The sequence below is a fragment of the Aotus nancymaae genome, unplaced genomic scaffold (assembly GCF_030222135.1).
Source record: "Aotus nancymaae isolate 86718 unplaced genomic scaffold, 86718_ANA_hifiasm-v0.15.2.pri h1tg000124l, whole genome shotgun sequence".
In the NCBI taxonomy this organism is placed as follows: Eukaryota; Metazoa; Chordata; class Mammalia; order Primates; family Aotidae; genus Aotus; species Aotus nancymaae.
The window spans coordinates 714553-739133 of NW_026988539.1; the positions used below are offsets into that span (position 1 = coordinate 714553).

The 24581-nt window shown below is 58.7% G+C and overlaps 2 protein-coding genes across 3 annotated transcripts; both read right to left on the reverse strand.

The window, feature by feature from the left end:
* Positions 1–3275: 3275 nt before the first annotated feature.
* On the reverse strand, positions 3276–14360 carry SCAMP4 (secretory carrier membrane protein 4). The gene is made up of 6 exons (XM_012436374.3): positions 14312–14360; positions 11240–11368; positions 10798–10954; positions 9813–9914; positions 5804–5921; positions 3276–5062 (listed from the first exon to the last, which is right to left on the reverse strand). The coding sequence occupies exons 1-6, from the start codon at positions 14316–14318 to the stop codon at positions 4886–4888; spliced, it is 690 nt and encodes a 229-aa protein (XP_012291797.1). The 5' UTR covers positions 14319–14360; the 3' UTR covers positions 3276–4885.
* A 1524-nt stretch (positions 14361–15884) lies between these two features.
* ADAT3 (adenosine deaminase tRNA specific 3) lies at positions 15885–23991 on the reverse strand. Of its 2 annotated transcripts, none has more exons than XM_021676729.2 (2): positions 23957–23991; positions 15885–17312 (listed from the first exon to the last, which is right to left on the reverse strand). In XM_021676729.2, exon 2 carries the CDS (start codon positions 17295–17297, stop codon positions 16242–16244), a length of 1056 nt encoding a protein of 351 aa, XP_021532404.2. In that variant the 5' UTR covers positions 17298–17312; positions 23957–23991; the 3' UTR covers positions 15885–16241. The 2 variants fall into 2 exon arrangements, with proteins under 2 accessions (XP_021532404.2, XP_012291796.2); XM_012436373.3 differs by having other exon boundaries at positions 15885–17487.
* Positions 23992–24581: the final 590 nt, after the last annotated feature.

Sequence of the window (24581 nt, forward strand, 5' to 3'; positions counted from 1 at the left end):
TCCCATTTGCAGGGGAGTTGGAGTATAAATACCCCAGCTCCCTCACCCACAGAAGACAACTTGAGCCAGATCCTCAGAAGGACTGACCTCCTGGGGCCTGGAGCTGTAATTTCCCCGTTCATTCCTCCCCGCAGGCCGCTCCCCATCTCCATGCCCCTTGAGTACTTCCTGGGCTCACATCCCAGGTAGGCCATTTGCCCTCAATCTTTGTCGAGGCCAAAACACTCTTTTGTAATGGAGCTGACGGGCCATCCCTGTTGTCCTCTATGAAGCCAGATGTTCAAGAGACTTATAGAAACTTGAAAAACAGTGCCACCCACCCCGTTTAAAAAACGCATTTCAGGGCCGGGCGCGGTGGCTCACGCCTGTAATCCCAGCACTTTGGGAGGCCGAGGCGGGTGGATCATGAGGTGAAGAGATCGAGACCATCCTGGTCAACATGGTGAAACCCCGTCTCTACTAAAAACACAAAAATTAGCTGGGCATGGTGGCGCGTGCCTGTAATCCCAGCTACTCGGGAGGCTGAGGCAGGAGAATTGCCTGAACCCAGGAGGCGGAGGTTGCAGTGAGCCGAGATCGCGCCATTGCACTCCAGCCTGGGTAACAAGAGCAAAACTCCGTCTCAAAAAAAAAAAAAAAAAAAAAAAAACGTATTTCAACTTCGGAGGCCAAGGCGGGCAGATCACCTGAGGTCGGGAGTTCAAGATCAGCCTGACCAACATGGTGAAACCCCGTCTTTAAAAAAAATATAAAAATAAATAAAAAAAAATAAAAAACGACGTATTTCAGCCAGGCCAGGTGGCTCACGCCTGTAGTCTCTGCACTTTGGGAGGCTGAGGCGGGCGGATCACCTGACGTTGGGAGTTCGACACCAGCCTGACCAACGTGGAGAAACTCTACTGAAAATACAAAATTAGGCCGGGTGAGGTGGCTGGTGCTTATAATCCCAGCACTTTGGGACGACGAGGCGGGTGGATCACGAAGTCAGGAGATAGAGACCATCCTGGCTAACATGGTGAAATTCCATCTCTACTAAAAATACAAAAATAAATAAATAAACCGAGGCCGGGTGCGGTGGCTCACGCCTGTAATCCCAGCACTTTGGGAGGCCGAGACGGGTGGATCACGAGGTCAAAAGATCGAGACCATCCCGGTCAACATGGTGAAACCCTGTCTCTACTAAAAATACAAAAATTAGCTGGGCATGGTGGCACACACCTATGGTCCCAGCTACTCAGGAGGTTGAGGCAGGAGAACTGCTTGAACCCAGGAGACGGAGTTTGCGATGAGCCGAGATTGCGCCATTGCACTCAAGCCTGGGTAACAAGAGCGAAACTCTGTCTCAAAAAATAAAAAATTAAGAAATAAATAAACCAGGCCTGGTGGCACACCCCTAGTTCCAGCTACTTGGGAGACTGAGGCAGGAAAACTGCTTGAACCTGGGAGGTGGAGGTTGCAGTGAGCTGAGATTGTGCCACTGCACTCCAGCCTGGGCAACAATAGTGAAACTGTCTCAAAAAGAAAAAGAGAAGAAATTTATTTGAAAAAAATATTAACATGTAATTTTTTCTTTTTTTGAGACAGGATCTGACTCTGTCACCCAGGCTACAGTGCAGTGGCATGACCTTGGCTCACTGCAACCTCCATGTCCCGAGTTCAATCAATTCTCCTGCCTCAACCTCCTGAGTAGCTGGGATTATAGGCGCCCGCCACCACATTCAGCTAATTTTTGTATTTTTAGTAGAGATGGGGTTTCACCTTGTTGGCCAGGCTGGTCTTGATCTGACCTCAGGTGATCCACCTGCATTAGCCTCCCAAAACGCTGGGATTCCAGGCATAAGCCACTGCACCCGGCCCCGTGCACTTTAAAATCAGTTTTTCAGCTGGGGGCAGTGGCTCAGACCTGTAATCCCAGCACTTGGGAGGCCGAGATGGGTGGATCAGGAGGTCAGGAGTTCAAGACCAGCCTGGCCAAGACAGTGAAACTCTGTCTCTATAAAAAAAAAAAAATCAGTTTCTTTTCTTTTTTCTTATTTTATTTATTTTTTTTTTGAGACGGAGTTTCGCTCTTGTTACCCAGGCTGGAGTGCAATGGCGCGATCTCGGCTCACTGCAACCTCCGCCTCCTGGGTTCAGGCAATTCTCCTGCCTCAGCCTCCTGAGTAGCTGGGACTACAGGCACACGCCACCGTGCCCAGCTAATTTTTTGTATTTTTAGTAGAGACGGGGTTTCACCATGTTGACCAGGATGGTCTCGATCTCTTGACCTCGTGATCCACCCGCCTCGGCCTCCCAAAGTGCTGGGATTACAGGCTTGAGCCACCGTGCCCAGCCTTATTTTTATTTTTAAAGACGGGGTTTCACCATGATGGCCAGGCTGGTCTTGAACTCCTGACCTCAGGTGATCCACCCACCTCAGCCTCCCAAACTGCTAGGATTACAGGCCTGAGCCACTGCGCCCGGCCATCAGTTTCTTTTCTTTGGGGTCAACGTTTTCACAGGCTGGGCTGGGAGGATTGCTTGAGCCCAGGGGGTCGAGGCTGCAGTGAGCTGGGATTCCAGCCTGGGCCACTGCACTCCAGCCTGGGCCACAGATAACTTACTTTTGTTTAAAAAAAATTCGCTGTGCGTGGTGGCTGATACCTGTAATCCCAGCACATTGGAAGGCCGAGGCAGGCGGATCACGAGGTCAGGAGATGGAGACCAGCCTGGCCAACATGGTGAAACTCCGTCTCTACTAAAAACACAAAAAATTAGCCAGGCACAGTGCCATGCACCTGCAGTCCCAGCTACTTGGGAGGCTGAGGCAGAATTGCTTGAACCCTGGAGGCAGAGGTTGCAGTGAGCAGAGATCGCGCCACTGCACTCCAGCCTGGGTGACAGTCTCTCAAAAAAAAAACCAAAACATCTAATTTTGAATGGGAAGAAAAGTAACAGAAAAAGTGAGGCGTGGAGGAGAGTGTTGGGTGCCGTGCAGCCGCAGCATGAAGAGCGCAGCCAGCCAGTCCGGACTCCACGTTTAGGGCAGGGTGAGCGCCGGGCACACTGGCTGAGGGAGCCTCGGGCCCGGGGGGAGGAGGCGGCGCTGCAGGCCCACCCCCGAGGCCAGACCCAGGGATGCCCAGGCTGCACCCTGCCCGAGGCCAGGCGCTGCAGGGTCCTTCTGTGGAGGGGACGGCCTGAGGGAACACGGGTACCCACGCTTATACCGAAAATTCGGCAGGTCCCTGGGTCTGGTGCAGAGATGCATTTATTTCCAGGATATTTTCACATTACAAAATCCCAAAAAGGCCTCGAGGGGCCACACCGCGGGGGAGGCGGGGCGGGAAGCGGGGCGGGCCTGCCAGAGGGGCTTGGTCTGCATCAGCGCAGCCAAACACAGCTGTGAGGCTGGGGAAAGGGGGCCCTTGGCAGGGGATCGGCCGGGGACAGGACCTGAAGACCCGAAGCATGGACGTGGGACCTGTGGGTGCTCCATCCTGGCTGCCATCACCCTGAAACCACGGCCGCCTCCGGGCACCCAGCAGCATTCTGCACCAACAAGGGGACCGGCCCACGTCTGGGGAGGCCCAGGGCAGCGGCGTCCCATGGCAACAGTGTCCTGGGGGTGAACGGTGGTGAGGGGCGGCAGCCGGGAGTGTCCCCAAAGCCGTGCCCAGCGAGTGCAGGAAATGATGAAGGAAAAGTTTTTTTTGGCCCAACCGTTGTGAATGGTGCTGTGGAAACGCCCCGTGGAGGGTGGAGGCGTTTCTGGGGCAGTCGGGGGGACAAGGGGAGAAGACAACTGTGGCCGCTGCCAGACCCCTCCATAAGGCACAGATTTGACGGGTCCCCTCTCCTCATAAGAGGCCACTCCAGGCCAGGCACGGTGGCTCACACTTATCATTCCAGCACTTTGGGAAGCCGAGGCGTGTGGATCACCTCAGGTCAGGAGTGATGACCACCACGGCGAATCCCCGTCTCTACCCAAAATACAAAAGTTAGCCAGGCGTGGTGGCGCACGCCTGTAATCCCAGCTACTCCGGAGATGAGGCAGGAGGACCACTCAAACCTGGGAGGCGGAGGCTGCAGTGAGCCAGATCGTGCCACTGCACTCCAGCCAGGACAAGAACGAGACACCCTCTCATGAGAGAAAAAAAAAAAGGTCGCTCCCGCAGGGCTGGGCTGCTGGGAAAGCGGCCCTCTGCAGCTTGCTGTGCTCCCGGCTTGGCCTGGGCCCTGAACTTGGGGGTGCGGACAGAGGGCCTGTCCGAGGTCCCTGGTTCAGGGGCAGATAGGGTGGCCCAAGGACACCCTGGACCAGGAGCTGCCCAGGTACAGGCAGTGTGGGGAGGAGCGAGGCTGGAGCGCAGGGATGGGGGATGCTGGCACAGCCCTCCTTCGCTGTGGGGACCGGGAGCTGCCCGCCAGGCCTCTTCTTCGTTTGGGCCAAGGGCGTCTGCTCTGGTTACGGGTGGGCAGCTCGTGCAACACAGTCCCCCACGAGACCGTCCCCAGCCTCGGCACCAGCAGCTCCGGAAGAGTGGGAGGGCGGCCAGCCCGCTGCCACCTGTCCCCTGGGGTCTGGCTGCTCAGGCCTGGAGACCTCAAGACAAGGCCGTGGCGGTCGTACAGTGGACCACAAGGTGACCACACGATTCCGGGAGCAAGAGTGTGTCCTGTGGACGGCAGAGGCCGGAGGCCGCTGGGCAGTGCTTTCGAGGATCTCCGCTCTCGGATGAGATGAACATGGGTTCTGTGGTCCTGGCAGGAGGGGCGTGGTCCATGGCCACCATCGGCTTCCACCCTCCCCGAGGGGAGGATGGGCCCCAAGCACTCCCAGCCCTTGGGAGCGAGGGCAGCGGCAGGAGTGAAGGGGAGGAGGTGGTGGCGGTGGCGACTCACCCTAAGGCCACTGGCCGCCGCCCGGGTAGCTGGGCACGGTGGGGTACTCGGGCAGGCTACTGCCTGAGAAGTTGTTGTACTGGGCCTCCCTCGACGGCGGGTTACGCCACGTGCCTGTGCTCCACTCCGTCTGTGCCTTCTGGAAGCTTCCACCAGCTCCTCGGTAGATCCTGTGCACCTGCAGAGATGGAGGTAGAGAACAGGGAGGTAGAGAACAAAAAATGAGCACGGGGCTCACGCATGTAATCCCAGCACTCGGAGAGCCTGAGGCGGGCAGACTGCCTGAGTTCCCGAGTTCGAGACCAGCCTGACACCTCATCTCTACTAAGATACAAAAAATCAGCTGGGCGTGGTGGTGCACACCTGTCACCTCAGCTACTCAGGAGGCTGAGGCAAGAGAATGGCTTGAACCTTGGAGGTGGAACCTGCAATGAGCCAAGACTGTGCCACAACACTCCAGCCTAGGTGACAGAGCGAGACTGTCTCCAAAACAAACAAACAAAATCGGTGTTTGGCTGTAAATGGACGTTTGTGTTCTCAGCCCAGCTGAACACTTGTGCATCTCTGATGGACCCTGCGACTGGGAACCCGCACGGCCCCGTCCTCACGGACAAGAGGCTCCAGCCCCGGCTGCTCCTGCACATGGGGTTCACAGGCAGCCCCTACCTCCCTCCGGGGTCTGCAATCCCGGCATGAGGAAGCACGGGCCTGGCCCCATAGGAACCCGGGTGCTGGGAGTATCCCTGGGAGGTGACAGTGCCTCCCACTGTCATCCCAGCTTGCTGCTGGGGATGAAGTGCGTCCTGCGTGACAGCACGAGGAGAGGACCCAGCTCCCCGACATTCACCACCTGGGACAGTTGGGTGACAAGTTCATGGAGAAGGAATAAGGGGTGAACGTCCCAAAGCCAAGGACTCACCTTCATGATAGCGATAGCCATCATGGCTGCCGACACGGAGAACATGATGGCCGGAAGCAGCATGACCACGGAAGCGCCCACGCTGGTCTGGAAAAACCCGATCGCTGACAGCCAGCCACTGCAAGAGACAAGACTGTGTGTGGGAGCCTACACACCCACCAGATGGAGGCCCAAGGTCCTCCCTATGTAAAGAGCTCTGACCAATCAACAAGGAGCGGACAGCTCACACAGCCACCACTGAGTTGCCAACAAACACAAAGTGACACTGAGAGCCACCAACTTCGACGTGTGAACGAGGCTTATTCCACCACGATCTCAGCAGCAAGCAGCCCATGCAGGGGGAAGGACAGACCAGGGCTTCCCCATTAGTTTCCCGTGGTCAGTCCAGTGGACACCACCAATGGAAAGACTCATTCCCATGGTCCCATAGAGCCTGCTGCTAAGAACCGCCCCTACCGCACCTGCTTCTAATAAGAAACTGCGGAAATCCCACCAGATCGGGCACTGAGGGGCCATTAAAAACAGGAGGGAGGCTGGCGCTGGGGCTCATGCCTGCCTCTAATCCCAGCACTTTGGGAGGCCAAGGTGGACGGGTCACCTGAGGTCAGGAGTTCAAAACCAGCCTGGCCAACATGCTAAAATCTCATCTCTTACAAAAATTATAAAATAAAAAATTTTAGGCCAGGCGCGGTGGCTCACGCCTGTAATCCCAGCACTTTGGGAGGCCGAGGCAGGTGGATCATGAGGTCAAGAGATCGAGACCATCCTGGTCAACATGGTGAAACCCTGTCTCTACTAAAAAAAAAAGTACAAAAAATAAATAAAAATAAAATAAAATAAAATAAAAAATTTCAGCCGGGCCTGGTGGCTCACACCTGTAATCCCAACACTTTGGGAGGTCGAGGCAGGTGGATCACTTGAGGCCAGGAGTTGGAGACCAGCCTGGCCACCGTGGTGAGACCCCGTCTCTACTAAAACCAGAAAAATTAACCAGGCATGGGGCACATGCCCATAATCCCAGCTGCTAGGGAGGCTGAGGCAGGATAGTCACTTGAACCCAGGAGGCGGAGGCTGCAGTGAGCCGAAATCACACCATTACACTATAGCCTGGGCAACAGAGCAAGATTCTTGTCTCCAAATAAAAGAAAAACACACACACACAAAAGCAAGCACTGCTTTGCTCAGTCACTGTGGGACACTGCGAAGGCTGGCCCGCCTGGGTCCCTACGTGCGGGACCAGCTTCTGGGCATCGCACTTGCCTCTGAGACCTGGGAGGCAGAAAACACAGTCATCTTGAGATTTTTGTCTAAACGGGTGATAAAACCACAGGGTTTAAAATTCAGGAAACTGAAAGAAAGGCACACCGCACTCTCTCCCCCAGCACACAGCAGCCCGCAGGACCCACACGCCCCAGAGGTGTCCAGGGAACTTATGCAGACAGGTCTGTGTGCCCACTGTGTGACACACACAGGCAGCGAACCCAGCGCTGCTGCCAGCAAGATGCCAGCCCATCCCAGGCTGATGAGCTCGGCGCTCCACAGCAGGGCTGCACAGGCTTCATGGGCTTTGGGTCATTCCTTTCTCTCTTTTTTTTTTGAGACAGAGTCTCGTCCTGTTGCCAGGCACCAGGCTGGAGTGCAGTGGCACAATCTCGGCTCACTGCAACCTCCGCCTCCCAGGTTCAAGCAATTCTCCTGCCTCAGCCTCCCGAGTAGCTGGGACTACAGGTGCACACCACCGTGCCCAGCTAATTTTTGTATTTTTAGTAGAGACGGGATTTCACCATGTTGGCCAGGCTGGTCTTTTTTTTTTTTTTTTGAGATGGAGTTTCGCTCTTGTCACCCAGGCTGGAGCGCAATGACGTGATCTCGGCTCACCGCAACCTCCGCCTCCTGGGTTCAGGCAATTCTCCTGCCTCAGCCTCCCAAGTAGCTGGGATTATGGGCATGTGCCACCACGCCTGGCTAATTTTGTACTTTTAGTAGAGATGGGGTTTCTCCATGTTGGTCAGGCTGGTCTCAAACTTCCGACCTCAGGTGATCCACCTGCCTCGGCCTCGCAAAGTGCTGGGATGACAGGCGTGAGCCACCGCACCCGGCCTCTTTTGTTTTTGGAGAGACAGGGTCTCCCTGTGTTGTCCAGGCTGGTCTGAACTCTGGCCTCAAGCAGTGATCCTCCTGCCTTGGCCTCCCAAAGCGCCGGGACTACAAGCGTCAGCCACTGTGCCTGGCCTCTTTCCTTTTTCAAAAAAATAGACCTCTGTTTGGGGATTTTAGATTTACGCAAAGCGGCAGACGCATGTGGGGCTCCTGCTTCCCCGCCAGCTTCGCACTCGCCAGTGTCTCCAGCCCCACCTGCAAGTGTCAGGACTAGGGAGGCGCCGGGCAAACCGTCATCCAGGCCGTGCGCTCTGTTCAGAGGCCGCAGCGCCTGCCGACCTCTGCTTCCTGGTGGGGTCCGCCAGGGCCTCCGTGCACGTGTGGCCTCCAACTGTCTACGCAGCTAGGCCGCGCTAGGGCTCATTTATCTGGAGTCTCCAGCCCTCTGCAACCACAGCTGCTCCCCTGGCTCATGGCCCTGGGGGTGTGTTGCCCCTGGGGAGGGGGCAGTGGAGAAGCCGCCCGGGGCAGGGGGGTGTGGCTGTCCCCTCGCGTCCCACAGCAGCGCACTGAGCGTGGGACCTCACTAAGCCAACAGCGGACGTGAGGCCGCTACACATTGTGATTCGATTTCTCTCACTGCGAGCAGGTGGGCTCTCCTCTAAGGATCACTCAGTTTCTTTCCTGAGAGCATCCACCTTCTGTCCAACTCAGGCAGGGACTGCAGGCCCCAGCCTCTCCCGTGACCTGCGGGAGATGACCCCAGGCTCCCACGACAGGAGCCGAGTCGCTGCTACTGCACCTCCATGAGGGCCAAGGGCCGAGGGGGCAGGGAGGCCTCTGAGGGTCACACGTGGGCGCTCACCTCATGCCGGGATCTCAGGACCACCTGGCACGGGCACAGGCCCATCCACCCGGCTCAGTCTGGGGAACTTGGGGAGGCAGCAGGCAGGAGGCACCGGCACCCAGGGCAGGGCCAGTGTGAGCCGAGCCGGCAGTGGGGAGCTTAGGGGGACTCGGAAGATGACGGGCGGGGCCTTGACCTGCAGCCATGGACTCTGGAGACAGGAACGCCCCCCAGAGACTGGCAGAGCTGGGAGCCCTGGGGACACCCTCATTATGACCCTGACTCAGATTCCCGGGGCGACATCACTCAGGCTCTTGGGGTGGCGGGTAATAGACCAGCCTCAGCGGCCTGTCCGGTGCAGGAGGGGAGAGGCCTGCAGATCGAGGGCCGCTGAAGGGAGAGGAGACACTTTCTCTGGGTTCTGATTTGTGCACGGGCAAGACAGGGCTGCGGTCTCATGGGGCAGGGACCCCCGAACAGCAGCTCGCTAACTGGAGCCCAGGAAACCGAAGGCGCCCTCGGCTCCGTGATCGGCGTCACCCGTGAGGAGCTCCCGCCTCGCTAAGGACGAGGGAGACGCGCTGGGAATGACGGCGGGAGCAGCCGCTCTGACCAACTGTGGACTCCAAATTATTCCAAAACAAAAAGCCTATTTAAAAGGCCAGAAATTTAAGACGCACACATCAACGCTTCTGGGCGCCCGGCAGAAGAACTCACAGAACCACCACTGTAGTTCTCTACGCTGATGTCAGTGTCTCAGGCGAGGCAACAGCCCCGGGCTGTGAGTGAGTTTTCACGTGTTTTTCGAGTCTTCCTCCTCGTGATTTGAACAGAAACATCGGCAGCCGGGAGTCAGCTCCCAGACCCCGGACGCGGGCAAGATCGACACCTGCGAGGCAAGCCTGGCTGGGCGCCGGGGAGGACGCAGGCGCTGCCGGGCAGGCGTGGAGCCCTCCCTGGGAGAGCACGAGCAAGTCCCGCGGCCGCCGGTGTTCCCAGCAGGCCCACGACCCCACAGGGGAGCAGCATCGCATCCGCCACGCCCGGCAGAGAGAGGCTTACCACGCGCCCCAGCCGGAGAAGCCAATCGCCTGGATGACGGTCAGGACAAACTGGGCTCCGAAGATGAAGAAAAACGCCATGAAGTTAAAGGAGCTGTCGGCTCTGGGGAGGGACAGAAAACACGATGGTTACCGCGTCCCTCCCAGACGCACCCAGAGAGGAACGTGCAAGCCAGAGCCGGCAAGAATGGAGGCTCTGTTTTATTCCTTTGCATTTTGTTTTGTTTTGTCTGGTTTAAAGACGGGGTTTCACCATACTGGTCAGGCTGATCTCAAACTCCTAACCTCCTAATCTGCCCGCCTCAGCCTCCCAAAGTGCTGGGATTACAGGCGTGAGCCACCGCACCTGGCTTCTGTTTTTTTTTTTTCTGTCACCGCGCCTGGCTTCTCTTGTTTTTTTTTTTCTGTGCAGAGAGAGTCTCACTCCATCACCCAGGGTGGAGTGCAGTGTGGTATCTCGGCTCACTGCAACCTCTAATGGGATTACAGGCGCCTGCCACCACACCTGCCTAATTTTTGTATTTTTAGTAGAGACGAGGTTTCGCCACGTTGGCCAGGCTAGTCTTTTTTTTTTTTTTTGAGATGGAGTTTCACGCTCGTCCCCCAGGCTGGAGTGCAGTGGTGTGATCTCGGCTCACCGCAAACCTCCCCTCCGGGGTTCAAGTGATTCTCCTGCCTCAGCCTCTCGAGTAGCTGGGATTACAGGTGCCCTCCGCCATGCCTGGTTAATTTTTTTATTTTTAGTAGAGACGGGGTTTCAGCATGTTGGCCAGGCTGGTCTCAAACTCCTGACCTTGTGAAACCCCCGCCACGGCCTCCTAAAGTGCTGGGATTACAGGCGTGAGCCACCGCGCCCGGGCAAAATTACTAAAAAGCAAAACAAAACAGGCCGTAGTTGGCTCTGGCTTGTGGGCCGTAGTCTGCCACCCTGGATGTGAACCGCCCTTCACACTGGGCAGAGAAGGGGCAGGTGCAGCTCTGCTCACCGGAAGGCCTTGTAGACGGGCCGGAACCAGCACACGTAGCTGCAGGGCGTGAACAGGAGCAGCCACACGATGGCCAGGCCGAAGTTGGACGCCGGGCCTCCGGCGATCAGCCATGCCAGGCAGGCGATGAGGTTGACGCCGAGGGTGGCACAGTAAACTGCAAGGAGAGCGGGAGGAGGGTCGAGTCAGGCGCGGGAGGGCGCAGCCGCGGGAAGGCACGCTGCTCAGCTACGGGGCTCCGGCACCTGCCGTCCGCCTCCCCAGCCTGGCGACCCCACGTCGAGGATGGACACCGGGGCCCGAGGCCTGGACAGCGGCCTCCGTCACCGCAGGGACCACCGGGCCCAGAGACCCCACCAAGCTGCCCCTGCCCGAACGGCGCTCCCTCCCTCCCCGCCTCCCTCGGGCAGCCCCGCCTCTGCCTCCCGCCCCAGCTGCTCACACATCCACAGCCGGTAGATCCGCTTCACCAGGACCTGGTGCTCCACCGGGATCTCGTCCGAGAAGTTCTGGTAGAAGCAGGGCTTCAGGGGGATGAACCTGGGCAGCGGCGGGAAGTTGTTCTCCTTTTCTGTCGGGACAGAGAACCCACGGACACAACCAGATTGTCTCCTTTTGTTTTTTTTAAACAGAGTCTTGCTCTGTTGCCCAGGCTGGAGTGCAATGGCCCGATCTCGGCTCACTGCAACCTCCACTTCCCAAGTTTAAGCACTTCTCTGCCTCAGCTCCCAAGTAGCTGGGACTACAGGGGTCCACCACCATGCCCAGGTAATTTTTGTCTTTTTAGCAGACACAGGCTTTCACCATCTTGGCCAGACTGGTCTTGAACGCCTGACCTCATGATCCACCTGCCTCAGCCTCCCAAAGTGCTGGGATGACAGGCATGAGCCACCACGCCTGGCCCCAGATTTTGTCTCTTGAAGGCGGCCCGACCTCGTCCATGAGACCCATGGCTGTGTCGCCTCTCATGGCAGAAGGGACTCTACAGCTGGGATTGAGAGAAGGACCCTGAGACAGGAGAGGAGCCGGATGATCTGGGGCCCAGTGTTCTCACAGCAGCCTCACGAGAGGAGGCAGGAGGGTGGGACTCAGAAAGAGCCTGGAAGCGGCTGCGGCTGCGCTGGGGATGTGAAGGGGGAGGATGGGGCCCCGAGCCAAAGGATGCAGGTACCTTGGGACACTGGGAAAGACGGGCACCAGATTCTCGCCTGGAGCCCCCAGGAGGACCCAGCCCTGTCTACAGCTTGATTTTAGGATTTCTGGTCTCCAAACTGTCAGGTAACAGATTTCCTTGTTTTAAGAAACTAAGTTTATGAAATTGTTTTAAATTTAGGTGCCACCCTTTACGCAGTGCCACCCTTTACGCGGGGCCACGCCCATCCTGCAGCCCTCCGTGTTTAGCCTGGGTGTGGCCACAGCAGGCAGGGGAGGCCAACAGGTGTGCTCAGTGGGCCAAGTCCACAGGCTGCAGGGAGGCTATGGCCAGGGGACACATCTGTTCCCAGGGGCTGGGGTGAGAGAGCGCCACCAACTGGAAGGCTTAGTCAACAACAACTGCCCACGTGCGGGTTCCACCTGTGATGCCAGCACTCGGGGAAGCCGAGGCAGGAGGGCTGCAGGAGCCCAGGAGTTCCACATCAGCCCGGGCAACCTAGTGAGACCCCAACTCTACAAAAAATACAAGTTAGCCAGGCGTGGTGGTGCGTGCCTGTGGTCCCAGCTTCTCCGAAGGCTGAGGCGGGAGGATTGCTTGAATCCGGGAGGTTAAGGCTGCAGTGAGCTATGGTCACACCAACTGAGCCACACCCTGTCTCAAAACAAAACAAACACGAAAGCAACACAACAGAAACGCATCTGCTAACAATTCTGGAGCCAGAAATCTGAGATCAAGGTGTCTCGGGGCCGCGCTTCCTCTGGAGGCTCAGGGAAGGAGCTTTCCTGCCTCCCCCAGCTTCTGCGGCTCATGGCCGCATAGCTCTGGACTCTGCCTCCATCTCCATGACCCCTCCTGTCTCTTCATCTCTTTCATTTTTTTCAGACGGAGTCTCGCTCTGTTGCCCAGGCTGGAGAGCAATGGCGCAATCTCGGCTCACCACAACCTCTGCCTCCGGGGTTCAAGCGTTCTCCTGCCTCAGCCTCCCAAGTAGCTGGGATTACAGGCGTGTGCCACCATGCCCAGCCAATTTTTGTATTTTTAGTAGAAACGGTGTTTCACCATGTTGGTCAGGCTGCTCTCGACCTCCTGACCTTGTGATTCACCTGCCTCAGCCTCCCCCAAAGTGCTGGGATTACAGGCACGTGCCACCACAGCCGACTCCAACTCTTCTTATAAATATACCAGGCACTGGACTGAGACTTCGCCCTGCTCCAGGACCTCATTTTTTTTTTCTTTTTTTAAAAGACGGGGTTTCACCATGTTGGTCAGGGTGTTCTTGAACTCCTGATCTCAGGTGATCCACCGCCTTGGCCTCCAAAGTGCTTGGATTACAGGTGTGAGCCACCGCGCCCATCCCTTTTTTTTTTTTTTTTTTTTGAGTCAGAGTCTTGCTCTGTTGCCAGGCTGGAGTGCAATGGCGTGATCTCGGATCAGTGCAACCTCCGCCTCCCAGGTTCAAGCAATTCTCCCGCCTCAGCCTCCCAAGTGGCTGGGACTACAGGCACCCACCCCCATGCCCGGCTAATTTTTGTGTTTTTAGTAGAGACGGGGTTTCACCATGTTGACCAGGATGGTCTCGATCTCTTGACCTCTTGATCTGCCCGCCTCGGCCTCCCAAAGTGCTGGGATTACAGGCGTGAGCCACCGCGCCCGGCCTATTACTTCATCTTAACTCCACCACATCTGCAAAGGCCGTGTTCCCAAAGGAGCTCCCAATCACGGGTTCCAGGGGTCAGGATGGGAACAAACACAGCCTCTGGGGGACTCAGCACGGCCTGGGAGACCCCTGGGAGCTTCTGCTGAGCCAGCACTGCCTGCGGAAGCATCCCTGAGAACCCACTCCAGCCAGACGGTAGGAGGCCCATCCTCAGGGGCTCCACCCGCAGCGGGAGCTGACAGTACACGAGCGGGTGAGACCCGCGGGCACCAAGACAGCGGGCACCGGCGGGCTGTGCTTCGGGTGGTGAGGCGGGGAAGGGAGTGCAGTGAATTCTGCTGGGTGGGGCATCCAGGACGAGGGCATGGCAGCGCAAAAGCCTCGGGGTGAACCGCCAGGCCCAGAAGCAGCAGAGACTCCGGAAGAAGGCAGAGGTGAGGTGCCCATGCTGAGGCCCACCTGGCTTCACTCACACCCCTCCTGGCGTCAGAGCAGACGACACAGGTGGCTCCATAGCCCCGTCCCGACCCCCAGCAGAGGCAAGAACCCGGCTGTGCTGAGCTGCGGGGCCAGAGAAGTCAGAAGCTAGGCGGGCCAGGAGGACCCTGCATGGCCATGGCCAGGACCGAGGGCTGCCGTGGGAACGGCTGGCGTCACCCTCCCGCCCACACTGCTGGGGCTGCCAGGCCGGCAGGACTCACCTGACATCTCTTCTTCGCCGACCGGCGCGGGCTGAAGCCTGCAGCCGCCTGGAAGAAGACGGTGACAGTCAGGGAACCCTGGGTCGGCCTGGGCAGGGTGTTAACCACCCACCGTGGCTGGAGAGCCCCTCATCGTGCCCTGTACTCTGGGCACAGCAGTGGGCTGCGCGGGTGCCACAGGCCTGGCCTGACCCGATGTGTCGCCCCACGGGTTTCCCCACTCGCCTCGAGTGTGCACCGTCCTTGCTGGCAAAAGGGGAAGGGCCGGCTGCAGCCCTCCCACCCACCGCCCCAGCCAGGATGCCCCTCCCCGCTGTCCTAGGCCCCCACGTGCCCCAAACCCCGGCTTCAGCCCACAAGGGATGGGCGCTGCAAGGCCTGGCTTCCCAGAGAGTAACAGAAACAGCTGCCAGCTCACTGCTGTGTGACCTCAGGCCAGTCACACCACCTGTCTGGGCTACAGTTTCCACCCCGTGAACGTTGCAGGGCCTAGGACCCCATCACATCCAAGTGGCCCTGTGGCCTTTCTGAAAGGGAACCCCACAAGCACATGCACCAGAGCCACCTGACCCCAGCCTGCCGGTCATGCACGACGGAGTGATCTAGCTGCTTCTATGGTCCTGGTGGCGGGCCTGCCATTGGGAGTGGGCCAGGCCAGCAGGGAAATGCCCAGTGCCTGTCGGGCATCACAGCCCATCAGGGTTGGAACCATCCCAGATCCTGGCAGGGAGCAGGCCCAAGGGGGTGGACACGGGCCGGAGCTGCCTCCCACCCACAGGCCAGGTGAGGAGGTTCGGAGGAACTAAGGCCTCCACACACAACCCATCTGGGGAGGTGTCACTGGGGGGTGGGGCGCCCCAGGCTCTTGGGACAGGACATTCTGTCCTCTGTCTGCCTCCCACCTCTCGCTCCCTCCTTTCTGCCTTCCTGCCCGTCAGGGGAAGGAGCTGAGCCCTGAGCACCAAGCACAGAGGAAGACCAACCGCTGCCCCCACCACTGGGCACGCATCTGCAGCTCCCACCTCCTCCCTCCATGCTGTGGCTCCAGCCACATCAGGGACCCTCCAGCCCGCCTCAGTCCCAGCCCCAGGCACGGGGTCCCCCACTGCAGGTCTGGCGGGCTCCTGGTCAGCCGCGCATTCTGTCAGCCGCACCAGCCCCCCACACCGAGCCCCCGCCTGCCGTACCCCCTCCCCCACGGGCTGGGGGCTCAGGGCAGGCCTGTGTGGGGGCTGAGCGGCACCCTCGTGGTCATGCGACGGATGCTGCCAGGTGGACAAACAGGTCCTGCTCCACGTTCTGCAAACTCGGCTCCAGCCCTCGCTGTGCTGTGACCGGCTGGCATCAGCCCTTTGGCGTCCCCTGTTGCCACTTGTGTAGGACACTAAATGCCAGGGCCCCTCCTTCAGGTCGGTGGCCTGTGGGCTACGCCTGGTGTCCACGCATCAGGCCCAGGCACTCCTGGAAGGAGACAGCAGCTGGGGACCCTGCCCTACCAGGAACCAGTGGAGGCCTCTGACCACGCAGCTCAGCAGGCCCCCTCCGCTTGGCCACCAGGCCCAGTACAGACCTCACCCCACCAGGGAACCTGGCCACCAAGGCACACGCCAGTCAACAGACACCCACTTGGTTTTAGGCTGTTTATTTTCCCATCAGAGCTGTTTCCTGGCCCGAGAGACAGAGGGGACACAAAGGCGGGGAGGGCACCCGTGGAGATCTCCACAGGCCAGTGTGGGGGTGAGCCAAGGACTAAGTCCAGGAAAGCTCACTCCGCAGCTCAACACGGAAGGCAGCCCCTGGGGTCCCCGCTGGAGGCAGTGCGTCCTTAAAATCCACGGAAAGACTTGCGCCAAGGAGGTCGAAGCCCAGGAAGTGCAGGAGAGGCGCCCCACGCAGGGAGCACGAAGGTCCGGAGGCAGGAGGGCAGCGCCTACGTGTCGGGGTCCAGCCGGCGGCACTGCTCCTCCAGCACGCCGCGGAACACCTGGAAGCGGTGGTTGAGGTCCGGCCGCGCGTGGATGCGGAAGCGGGTGCCCAGGGCGCCGTCGGGCGAGGGCGCGCCATAGAAGACGCGCAGGATGCGGGAGTGCACCAGGGCCATGGCACACATGGCGCAGGGCTCGCGGGTCACATACAGGTCGTAGCCGGTGCACACGTAGGGGAGGCCGTCCTCGTCCGTGTCCAGTTTGCGCACGGCGCCTGCGTGGACGCCGTCGGGGGCGGTGGCCGGGGCGAAGGAGCAGGCGGGGAAGGGCGCGAAGTCGTAGGTGCCGCGGCCCTGGCCGCGCGCCACGAGGTCCACGCACACCATGACGGCGTGCAGGAGGGGGCTGGCGGCGCTGCTGCAGTCGTGGGCGGTGGCCAGCACGTGGTCCAAGGCCGGATCCACCACCACGGCCCCCACAGCCCGCAGGCCCCGTGCCGCCGCCCACCGGGCCGCCCGCACCGCCCGCTCCATGTGGCTCTGCATGGTGGCGCGCTCCTGCGTGGAGAAGAGCCGCCCGGCCAGGGCGCTGGTCACCTGCTTGTCCTCGTGGAAGGACGTGGGCCAGTGGGCGCGGGCCTCCTCGAACTGGCTCCTGGTCAGAGGCGGCCGGGCGGGCACGGGCACCAGGAAAGGCTGCCCCAGGCCACGGGGGTCCACGGCCGGCTGTGGGAGGAGCTCGGCCAGCGAGCGTGGGCAGGAGGCCTGCCCGGCCAGACACAGCAGCATCTCCAGGGCGTGGGGGCTGCTGGCGTCGCGGTTGGGCCGCACCCGCTTGAGGTGAGGCTGGGCCGGGAGTGGGTGCAGGGCCGACACCTCCTTCAGGAGGCGAGAGGTCTGGCGCTTGTCCAGGATGGGCGCGGCGTAGGCCAGCACCAGCTCCACGTCCCCCGCCTGCTGCTCAGACAGGACTGGGAGGGCCTGCCACGGTGTGGGCTCAGGCTCCGGGCTCCGGGCCTCCGTGCGCTGGGGCTGCTCCAGGAGGCCCCGGGCGGGCTCCATCCTCAGCGAGGCTGACTGTGGGAAAGAGACGGGAGCAGGGGATCATCCGGCGGCTGCGGGCGGCTGGGGGTGCCAGGGAGTCCGTCCCAGGAGGCTGTGACTCCACGAGGTGGGGCGTGAAGAGGCAAGTCCCAGGGCTACGGCCCAGGTCACCGCATCAGGGCTGCGCTCACTCATGTCCTGCTAACCCCTGGTTTGCACAGAGTTTAAACGGCCTTGGTTTTCAAAAGTCAAGACGTTATTCACCTACTATAAGACAAGTCATTTTCTTTCTTTTTTTTTTTTTTTGAGACGAGGACTCCCGGTCACCCAGGCTGGAGTGCAGTGGCACGATCTCGGCTACTGCAACCTTTACCTCCTGGGTTCAAACAATTCTTATGCCTCAACCTCTCGAGTAGCTGGGATTACAGGCACACGCCACCACGCCTGGCTAATTTTTTTATATTTTTAGTAGAGACGGTGTTTCACCACATAGTTGAGGCTGGTCTTGAACTCCTGACGTCAAGTGATCCACCCACCTCGGCCTCCCAAAGTGATGGGATTACAGGTGTGAATCACTGCACCCAGCCGAGACTGGTCATTTTCAAGTGTGCAATTCATGGCTAGGTGTGGCGGCTCACACCTGTAATCCCAGCACTACGGGAGGCTGAGGTGGGAGGATCACTTAAGCCCAGGAGTACATGACCAGCCTGGGCAACATAGCAAGACCCCATCCCTACTAAATATCAAAAAATTAGGTGGGTGTGGTGGTGCACACCGCTGGCTCTCAAGTCTCAGCTACTCAAGAGGCTGAAACAGGAGAATCACTCAAGGCTTCGGTAAGCTACAGTTGTGCCACTGCACTCCAGCCTGGGTGACAGCAAGATGCTGTCTCAAAAAAAAAAAAAAACTGCTGAGCGTGGTGGCTCACTTCTGTAATGCCAACACTTTGGGAGGCTGAGGCAGGCGGATTACAAGGTCAGTCAGGAGATCGAGACCACCCTGGCTAACAAAGGGAAACCCTGTCTCTACTAAAAATACAAAAAAAATTAGCCAGGCGTGGTGGCAGGCGCCTGTAGTCCCAGCTACTCGGGAGGCCGAGGCAGGAGAATTGCTTGAACCTGGGAGACAGAGGTTGCAGTGAGCTGAGATCACGCCACTACGCTCCAGCCTGGGCGACACAGCGAGACTTTGTCTGGAAAAAAAAACAAAACTCAAAAGCCACAAACAATCAAGTGTCCTATTCTGTGGTTCTTAGTATGCTTGGAGTTGTGCAATCATCACCACTATAAAATTCCAGAACATTCCATCACCTCCAAGGAAAACTTGTCTAACTACCCGCAGCACACAGCAACCCAGGCAACCACTGATGTGATCTCCGCATCTCCAGATGCCAGAGCCTGGAAGCACAAGCCGTCGACAGGCAGTGCCTGGCTTCCAGACACAAGAGCCACGTGGCCAGGACTGAGCGTGACCCTTGGTCCTCTGGCCGCAAGGTGCAGAATTCCACCAACACCTGCGTGAGCTGGAATCAGATGCCTCCCCCGCTGAGCCTCCAGATGACTACACAGCCCTGGCTGACACCAGGGTTCCAGCCCGGTGAGACCCCGCGCAGAGGACCCAGCCACGTCGCACCCAGGCCCTGACCCACAGAACCAGGAGCTGGTGTTAAGTGTACAGATGCGCAGTCTGCTATGCAGGGACAGAGAACAAGCATGCCAAGTGCGGGGGACACGGGGCCACCTCCCAGAACAGCACAGTCTGGCCCTGACACCAAATGCCCACCACCGGGTGGTTTTTGAAAACACTCGCCCCGCCCCAGTCAGCCAAGAGCTGGGAAAATAAAGGCCTCGGAGCACAGGCCACGGACCGTAAGCCCTGGAGTGCAGCCCTCCCCCGGTGGGCCCGGCTTCCCATCCCTTGACCATGTTCCTGCAGCCATGGTGGGCCCCGGCTGTTGGGCAGGGCAGGTAGCCACCTGGGTGTCCCTGCCTACTCAGTCACAGAGGAGGCCCTGGTTGGAATGGGGCTGGCAGGAAGAGCTGGGAACATCCCCGGGGCTCCTGCTAACATCCCTCACTGCCAGGCACTGTGCTAAGGTGGCTCTTAGGTGAGAACCTCTGGCCTGACATCACCAGCACCGTTACCATCCCTGCCACCGGCACAGGTGAGGACGGGAGGCAGTGGGGGCCTCCAGGGAAGAGGAAGGGCTGGAGGGGGCCCCTGGCTCTTGGGATCCTTCACCAGAGGGAAGCCTGCCCTAGCGGGGCAGACAGCAGAGCAGAGAGGCAGGGGCGGGGATAGGCAGCCTACAGGGACTGCTCACGGCCCCGGGGGGTGGTGCTTCTGGGTCCCAGATCTTTGCCATCCACCCCACCTGACCATCCCCAAACCACCGTCTGGGCTGGCCAGCCTTCTGCTCCCACAGACTCATACCACAGGCCTGAGGCTGAGATTACAGGCATGAGCCAGCACGCACAGCACACGTTGTTTTTTTTGTTTTTGTTTTTTGAGACGCCGTCTCACTCTGTGGTCCAGGCTGAAGTGCAGTGGCGCGACCTCAGTTCACTGCAACCTGTGTCTCCCACGTTCAAGTGACTCTCCTGCCTCAGCCTCCCGAGTAGCTGGGATTACAGGCGCCCACCACCACCCTCGGCTAATTTTTTGTATTTTTAGTAGAGACAGGGTTTCCTCATGTTGGCCAGGCTGGTCTTGAACTCCTGACCTCAGGTGATTCGCCTACCTAGGCCTCCCGAAGGGCTAGGATTACAGGTGTGAGCCGCTGCGCCTCAGAGGTGCTGGAGTTCACCTCGGATGATCTGAAAATGACTCTGGACAATCCTGAACATCATGCCCGCCCGGACCACACATTCCCACTGGTGTGGACAGATCCTCCCGCAGACAGGGATGTGTCTGAATCACTTTGCAACCGCGCGGCTGTGGGCGCTACTCCTCGTGATGCCCTACCCAGTTTATGCATCAGCCGCCGGGGCACCCCACAGATGGGGGACCAGCACGCAGTGTAACTCCGGACAGTGGCCTTGGACGGTATGCTGAAGCGGCCCCAGCACTGCCTGAAGCTCACAATTGCAACACAGCACAGAAGCGGAGGTGCAGGGGGAGCCCTGACTGCAAAGCTTGGAGGTGGTGCCAGGTGAGGCCCACGGCAGCCGACTCACTGGGCCCTCCAGACCTGGAGAGGGGGCAGCCACTGGGATAGCGCAGGCTGGGCCCGCCACACCCTGGACGGGAGGTAAAACTCCTGGGACCAGCTGTGCACCATGGTTCACGCCTGTAATCCCAGCACTTTGGGAGGCTGTGGAGGGCAGATCACGAGGTCAAGAGATTGACACCATCCTAGCCAACATGGAGAAACCTGGTCTCTACTAAAAATACAAAATTAGCCAGGTATGGTGGAACATGCCTGTAATCCCAGCTACTCAGGAGGCTGAGGCAGGAGAATACCTGAACCCAGGAGGAAGAGGTTGCGGTGAGCCAAGATCACGCCACTGCACTCCAGCCTGGGCAACAAGAGCAAAACTTTGACTCAAAACACACACACACACAAACTGGCTGAGTGTGGTAATGGCACCTGTAATCCCAGCTACTCAGGAGGCTGAGGCAGGAGAATCACTTGAACCCAGGAAGCGGAGGTTGCAGTGAGCCGAGATGTCACCACTGCACCACTCCAGCCTGGGCAACAGAGCGAGACTCTCAAAAAAAAAAAAAAAAAAAAAAAGTCCCGGGTAGGCACAGAGCTTAGGCCGACTGACTGTCCCGAGGCAGGACGGCCTCAACTACCAGTGCAGCTCCTAGCCACCACCGTGGCCCAGGGCTTGAGGCACGCCTGCAGCGACTGCCCCAACAGAGGGGGCCACCTGACCCTCCCCTACCACACCCAGCCAGAAGAGACCTCCCAGGAGTGCAGGCCACCCGGGTCCCAGCAGAATGCATCCCCCAGCCTGGGCTGGCTCTGAGCAGGGATGCAAACTGCCAGAGCTTCAGGCAGGTGAGTCAGGCCCTGGGTGGGGACAACCCTGGCGAACTGGAGGCTGGGAGGCCCTTATCTAAGCCCACAGATGAGGATGCCAAGGTCAGCACTGGGATCTGGGTGTGTCTGCCCAGGAAACACACCTGGTGTTGGACCTGCCCTAGAGGCGCTGAGCCCAGCACAGTCACTTCCAGGCTTCGAGGGCTTAGGCACCAGTCCTGACCCCTCCAAGTCTCAGCTTCCACCCCTGCGAAATGGGATTCCCGCTCTGCCTTTTTTTTAAGGCAGGGCTGTCAAAAGCTGAAGAGAAAGTGGGGGAATGGAGGCGGCTGACCATCTCCAGCAGAGTCCAGGAAGGCTCCACAGAGGCAGTGACCCACAGCCTGGCCTGGAAGGCTGGGGAAGGCAGGGAGAGAGCACCGAGAAGGAGGACATAACGCTCACTTCCAAGGCATGCCAAATAGTCTGCATGACGTCTTGTTTCTTTTTTTTTTGAGACAGGATCTCGCTCTGTCACCCAGGCTGGATGGGATCTCGGCTCACTGTAGCCTGCATCTCCCAGGTTCAAGTGATTCTCCTGCCTCAGCCTCCTGAGTAGCTGGGACAACAGGCACGTGCCACCACACCCAGCTGATTTTTTCTGGGTTTTTAATTTTTTTTATTTTTTATAAAGACCGGGTTTCACCATGTTGGTCAGGCTGGTCTTGAACTCCCGACCTCAGGTGATCCGCCCGCCTTGGCCTCCAAAGTGCTTGGATTACAGGTGTGAGCCACAGCACCCGTTTGGTTTTGTTTTGTTTTTTTTTTTTGAGACAGAGCCTTACTTTGTCGCCCTTGCTAGAGAGCAGTGGTGCAATCTTGGCTCACTGCAACCTCCACCTCCCAGGTTCAAGCAATTCTCTTGAGGCATCAGCCTCCCGAGTACCTGGGATTACAGGTGCATGCCATCGTGCCCAGCTAATTTTTTTTCTTTCTTTCTTTCTTGTGTATGTTTTTAGTAGAGATGAGGTTTCACCATCTTGGCCAGGCTGGTCTTGAACTCAACCTCCCAAAGTGCTGGGATCACAGGCATCAGCCACTGTGCCTGGCCTAATTTTTTATTTTCGTAGAGACAGGGTTTCACCGTTATCAGCCAGGCTGGTCTCCAACTCCTGACCTCGTGATCCGCCCACCGCGGCCTCCCAAAGTGCTGGGATTACAGGCGTGAGCCACTTCGCCCAGCCTAGGACTTGTTTCTTTACACATATATATTTTATTTTATTTATTTTTTATTTTATTTTATTTTTTGAGACGGAGTTTCGCTCTCCTTACCCAGGCTGGAGTGCAATGGCGCGATCTCGGCTCACCGCAACCTCCACCTCCTGGGTTCAGGCAATTCTCCTGCCTCAGCCTCCTGAGTAGCTGGGATTACAGGCACGCGCCACCACGCCCAGCTGATTTGTTGTATTTTTAGTAGAGACGGGGTTTCACCATGTTGACCAGGATGGTCTCGATCTCTTGACCTCGTGATCCACCCGCCTCGGCCTCCCAAAGTGCTGGGATTACAGGCGTGAGCCACCGCGCCCGGCCATATATATTTTATTTACTTATTTTGAGACAGGGTCTCACTCTGCTGCCCAGGCTGGAATACAGTAGTGCCATCAAAGCTCACTGCAGCATCAACCTCCTGGGCTCAAGGAATCCTCCTGCCTCAGCCTCCCGAGTAGCTGGTCCACAGACGTGCCACCACGCCTGGCTAATTAAAAAAAAAAAAAATTTTTTTTTTTTTTTTTTTTTTTGAGAGGGAGTCTTGATAGGTTGCCCGGGCTGGAGTGCAGTGGTGCAATCTCGGCTCACTGCAATCTCCGCCTCTCAGGTTCAAGCGATTCTCCTGCCTCAGCCTCCAGAGTAGCAGGGATTACAGGCGCGCACCACCACGCCAGGCTAATTTTTGTATTTTTAGTAGAGACGGGATTTCACCACGTTGGCCAGGCTGGTCTCGAATTCTGGACAAGCAATCCACCTGCATTGGCCTCCCAATGTGCTGCGGTCACAAGCATAAGCCACCGCGTCCGGGCATCCTTGTTTTCACGGCGTGGATCCTGTTTCTGGCCACTCTACAAGGAGGCCTTCTCTGCATGACAGCAAGGAACCTCGGCCCTCGGGGTAGGGTGTGGGAGAGGGCTGGGGGGCCGCGTGACAGTAAAACCTTAAAAACCCACACTCTAGGTAACGATGAGGAATGATGGTCAATTTGGGGATGTGCAAAGGACTAGGGAAAACTCCACCTAAAGGCAAACTCGAGCTGGGGACGCGGGACGCGAAGGCGGAGGAAACCCGCGAGCTTGCAGTCCGAAGGCAGGGGACTGGCGGCCATAACCTGGGGCAGGGCCACCGGAAGCAGCGGGGCGCACGGGGTCTTCCGCCCGGGCCGTAGGGGCGCGCACGCGCAGAAAGGCGCTGGGCCCGGGGGCAACGCTGTCCTGAGGCCCCCCCGCCCCCGCCAGGATTGCGCGCACGCGCACCCGCGCCGCCTCCCCAATCGCCTACCCGCCGCCTGAGACGTGCGTGAGGCTGGCCCGAGCCTTTCATTTTCTCCCGACGGCCGGCCGGCGCCCCTCACCGCCGAGAAGTCCCCATGTCCACCCATACTCCCCCTCCGTGGGAGCCTAAGCGTGGAGAACCCGAGACCTCGGAGCCGCGCGCTTACCTGAGGGATGCGAACGCTGCGCTTCGCCAAGTCTTAGCAACCGGCCTGCCCCGCCTCGTCTCCGCCTGGAGCCGCGGAGCACGACGGGAGCGTAGTTCCAGGGGCGGGGTCGGCGCGAGGCAAAGGTGGGGTCAGGACTGCAATTCCCAGCATGGACTGCGCGTCGCCCCCTCGCCCCGCCTCCCCGCCCGGCACTGCGCTCACATGACCTTCCGAAGACGGGGCGGGGCGGGGTCGCTGGGCTGAGCAAGCTCTGAGTTTACCGGTTCGAATCCCATCAGTCGGCTTGGGAAAACTCGGAACCCGGGGATCTTTGGGAAGTCAGCAGAGTGGGGAGGATGAAGTAGAGGCGGGGGACGCGACACCCATCCTCTGAGACCGGGATGGGGCCAGGTTCCAATTCTGCCTGTTACTGAACTCCGGATCTGGGAACTGGGCCCCGTTCAGGCTTGAGTTTTCCCATCAGTACCACAGGTGAAGGGGACCTCTTGCATCTCCTGGGCCAAACATGCACACTTTTTTTTTCTTTTTCTTTTTCTGTTTTTGAGACAGAGTCTCACTCTGTCACCCAGATTAGAGTTCAGTTCTCGGCTCACTGCAACATCCAGTTCCCGGGTTCAAGCGA

Excerpts from the sequence above, each read along its gene's own strand:
- SCAMP4 (XM_012436374.3), bottom strand. Across the intron at positions 10,955-11,239 it reads GATCTACCGGCTGTGGATGT|TTTACTGTGCCACCCTCGGC; the intron begins GTGAGCAGCTGG and ends CTCTCCTTGCAG. Across the intron at positions 9,915-10,797 it reads CCCGTCTACAAGGCCTTCCG|AGCCGACAGCTCCTTTAACT; the intron begins GTGAGCAGAGCT and ends GTCCCTCCCCAG.
- ADAT3 (XM_021676729.2), bottom strand. The coding sequence starts at position 17,297 with ATGGAGCCCGCCCGGGGCCTCCTGGAGCAGCCCCAGCGCACGGAGGCC.